Source organism: Bipolaris zeicola (genome assembly GCF_000523435.1).
Source record: "Bipolaris zeicola 26-R-13 unplaced genomic scaffold scaffold_571, whole genome shotgun sequence".
NCBI lineage: Eukaryota > Fungi > Ascomycota > Dothideomycetes > Pleosporales > Pleosporaceae > Bipolaris > Bipolaris zeicola.
Window position 1 is genome coordinate 1 of NW_006912620.1, and position 4,153 is coordinate 4,153.

General features: G+C 51.1%; 2 protein-coding genes across 2 annotated transcripts; one reads left to right on the forward strand and one right to left on the reverse strand.

The window, feature by feature from the left end:
- Positions 1-1,456: 1,456 nt before the first annotated feature.
- Positions 1,457-2,015, reverse strand: COCCADRAFT_10395 (uncharacterized protein; the record flags this gene model as incomplete). Its single annotated transcript, XM_007720682.1, has 2 exons — positions 1,457-1,876; positions 1,926-2,015. 2 exons carry the CDS (start codon positions 2,013-2,015, stop codon positions 1,457-1,459), a joined length of 510 nt encoding a protein of 169 aa, XP_007718872.1.
- A 727-nt stretch (positions 2,016-2,742) lies between these two features.
- On the forward strand, positions 2,743-3,894 carry COCCADRAFT_10396 (uncharacterized protein; the record flags this gene model as incomplete). Its single annotated transcript, XM_007720683.1, has 1 exon — positions 2,743-3,894. One exon carries the CDS (start codon positions 2,743-2,745, stop codon positions 3,892-3,894), a length of 1,152 nt encoding a protein of 383 aa, XP_007718873.1.
- Positions 3,895-4,153: the final 259 nt, after the last annotated feature.

Consider the following 4,153-nt stretch of genomic DNA (forward strand, 5'->3'; position numbering starts at 1 on the left):
CCGAAGCACCATAGTCACGCAATACAGCACAACGTACCAAATTGTAACTAGTCAGATAGAACGGCCTTTGGCCAAAGTCTTACATAGCCAACGGCTGATACAGGACTATAATGGAATAATAATAATAATTGCAGTGAGCAGCCCATGGACCAATATACGCTGGCATATACAGGACGGTAGTATAAAGGTTATAACTCTATAATACAATTCCCTACTATTTATGTGTATATACTACCATTTTTCGTATATTTTCTATAGCTCGCATAGATTGCACGACGTTGCCTGACCTGGGGGACCGCGCGCTCGCAAGTCAGAACCTGTGCGCATTAGTCAGCGCCGAGGGTAGGACGCTACACCGTAATACTCTGCCAATAGCACCTTTTTCCTGTAATTTGCAGCAATCTGCTGTAATGGACGGTCTTGATTAGTTATTGCGCGAGTAGGTTGTCATCTACTTGTTAAGAAGACAACACCGCTCGAGTACAGCGAGAGCAACAGCATTCCTTCTGCGCTGTTGCGTCCAAGATGGGTCTAGCATGTCGAGTATCCACCAGCGATAGAGCAGTCATGCAGGTATCCGAGTCTCGGAAAAGTAGGTTGCCCGTACTCCTTATTGCTTATTCACGTGGGAAGCCCTTTCACTGCGAAGCCTTCTTATCGCTAAGCCTTTTCACTCCGCTATATAAGTTTGTTTTACCTCGCGATATAGCGATTTGTAGTGCGTAAAGAATGGCTTAGACGTAGTGCAGATCGCTATATAGGCACCTGCGCAGAGGCGCCAGGGAGTGCTGCATATACGTCAAGATACACAGATTCATCGTCAGCTCCGCGAAGCTTCACAGCTGGCTCCATACTTTCTAAGTTGCTAAAGAAAGTCTTCTGGAGAGCCTTCCACTTATTCCTCCATTCTTTATAAGGAAACTTAGCTTCCATCTCTCTGCGGACCTCTTAAGAGAAGTTAAGAACAATATCTAATATGATCTGAGAAGCCTTATAGGTAGCTAGTACAGGAAACTGCTTCAGATCTTGCTCTATAAGAGAGAGATGTTCAAAGATGGGGTGGCTAATAGTTGGTAGTCGCTTGATCATTGGCTCCGCGATTGTTTGGGAACGAAACGCTGCTCTCGGGTACTGGCTTCTCTATGGCTGATGCCCTGGTTGATCTCATCTTGGCATACGATGGAGTTCCGATATCCTACCACATAAAAAGCGACATATGTGGACCAAACTTGGGGTAGGGTAGGGTTAGAGGAGTTCCTTTATTTGTTTCCCTAACAAATCTAATCTGTGCGCACGTACAGGAGGAGTCCCTTTCTTTAAAAGCTTAGGGTTAGGTCACGCAGCACATCACGAACAAAGAAGAAAATAAAAGACCAAGAGTAGAGATCTATTCTCACAACTACTAGCCATAAAGTGTTTCCAATGTGCTGCCGTCGCACCCACATCCCTCAAGCCCTCACTCAACGTCTGCCTTGAGCTCGGCAACCAGAGCGTCATACACAAAGCACCAGCGTGCAATAATGCCCTCGCATTCGCCCGCAATGTACCCGTCCCACTCTATCTCCTCCAGACTTGATAGGCAACGAACAAGAGCGCCTTGGCGGTTTTTGGCTTGGAAAAGCACAAATGCGCGATGTGCACGGTCGCAGACAACCCGGTCACCAAACGGCACGAAAACGTGCGCCCAGACTTCGTCGCCATTTGCGAGCGTGCCAACAATCATGCCGTTGTTTGTATTGTAGACAATCTGTAGGGTGCGTGCTGGATTGGCAAAGAAGAATTGGCCGCGGTATTCCTCGTAGTCTTCATCGACAGTGACGTTGGGGAGGCTAGGCAGCGAGCGGAGTTCCGAGAGCGTGGGCTTTTCAATGGCATCCTAAGCATTGTGTTAGTAAAGAGGCTGAGCAGAAGCGCGTAGTACTTACGCTGAGGCAGACGTCGCGAGCCTTCTCCCAGTGGATCCCTGTGACCATGTCGCTGCGGATGTCTCCAAACTGATTGGTGAGGTACATCATGTTGGTGGAATGGGGTAGCTTGGAATCGAGAGCAAAATGATGGAGGATTGAGGCAATAAGTAGTCAGAGACGGCGCTAGCCATCTATAGTGAAAGTGACGGCACTTGAAGAGCGGAGCAGTGAAGAGCGGAGCAGTGAAGAGCGGAGCAGTGAAGGCCAGGCCTGACGAGATCGCGATGCTCGAGCCTGATATCGGCTTCACGTTCCATGACACCCACACGTGAAGGCCTGATGGGAGCCATGAGGACACGACAAACTTGATAGAATCGCAACGCTATAGCTAGCTATTGGCCAAAAGCACGGCCGGGTCTATATTCACAGGCGTCATGGGGCCGGTTTGCGCGCGATAGATGGAGAGGTGAAGGAGCGGTGCTTCCATGCCACAACATTGCAGCATGGTATTAGCTCGGGAGCGCTCAATAACGTGATCTCTGTGAAGAGGTCTAAACATGTGAATCTTCTCGAACCTGCTGCCTAGAGCCGCTGCCTTCACTGCTGGCGCTTCTAGCTTCCGAGCTTTGCGTATATTAACTCGATTCTGGCTGGCCCGCTCCAACTTCTCAACACCAACACTGCAATACTCTATCGTCCATCAATACCAGCGGCAGCAGCAGAAACTACAGCCACTACAACGTAAGCAGCGGCAGCCACACGATCTATATCACTTCTATCACATCCGCTAACTGATCCAGCCCACCTACCCCAAGTCATCCACGTCATCTCCATCATGGTCTACTTCGCCACCGACGCCGAGATCAACCAGGCCTATACCCCCCTTATTGGCGTGTACGACTACGTCTGCCATGCGCAATATCCTGACACTGACAAGGCGCTGGCCCTTGCGAATCTCAGCGCAGGTGAGAGCGTACTGGAGGTTGGAGCAGGCGGAGGCCGCCTCATCGCCCGGGCAAAGAGGACAGTAGGCAGCGGCTTTTGTGTCGCAGTAGACGCCGTGCAGGGCTTTGTCTCGACTGATATTCCGTGGATGCTTCAGCAGCAGGGACTTGCCGCCAGTCCAAGTGGCACGCCTGCCACCCAGGTCCATTGCTTGTGCGCCAATATTACCAGCTCCAACTTTGCCAACACAGTGCGAGCGGTGCCTGGCGCACCTCAGCAGTTTGACTGCATTGTCGCCGTTCACCTCTTTACAACGCTGGCTCCCTCCCAGCGTCGCCAGGCCCTTGTCACTCTCCGGCAGCTGCTCTCTCCCTCTGGCCGCCTTGTCCTCAACATGTCGGCCCGCTTCACGAATTCATCGCTGCAGCCTGCTAACGCCGCTCTCCCTGTACAATTTCGCAACGGCCCTTACACAGAGACAGCAGGAGCAACCATCTATACCCTGCTCATGCGAGACGGCCCCCGTGTTCCGATACCAGGAGCAAGTGCTACCGACCTGCCGCGCAAAGTGATTGAGCTCACCTACCAAACCGCGCCTAATCGACTGTGGACGGTTGCAGCAGCTCAGGCGAGGGAGGCTGCTGAGGATGCTGGCTTCTCCGTTAGCAAGATTGAACCGATTGGCAAGGGCGACGACTTTGGTCTGCCCGATGGTCGACACTCCCTGACCCACGCTGAGCTCAGGGCCATGAACATAGATCAGTTGGTGGCAACAGCTAAGGAGGGTCCTATCCCGAGACGATACAACTGTATGGGCCGTACTGCAGAGGCGTATACAAGTCGCATCATCAAAGGCTGGGAGGGAATGGGGCCGCAAGCTCGCGATTTTGCCTTAGCTAAAGGCTTACAGGATTTCGTGGCTAAGGAGCAACAGTCTATTGCCTTTGATGACTCACTTTATTCTCAGGCAGGCGGCCCTATTAGGGGCAAGAGCCTTGACGTAGCCCAGGTTGGTGTCTTACTGCGCTTGACGAAGATGTAGGCGGCGTGTTGGGCAAGCGTAGAGTTAGCCTCTAGGGATAAGGTTTCTATAGAGGAGCTTAGGGAGATTCTCGGGTTTCTTATATGTAGTTCTAGTTATTATAACGTGTTTTACAAGCGAGCGGGCCATACAAGCGAGCGGGCCACCCCACCAACTTTGCGCACCTCTTTACGTGTACAGCTCTACCACAACTAAATAAAACTCATATATATTAAGATAGTAGATTAAATACTATCTAAAGTATCTTTCTTACATGTAC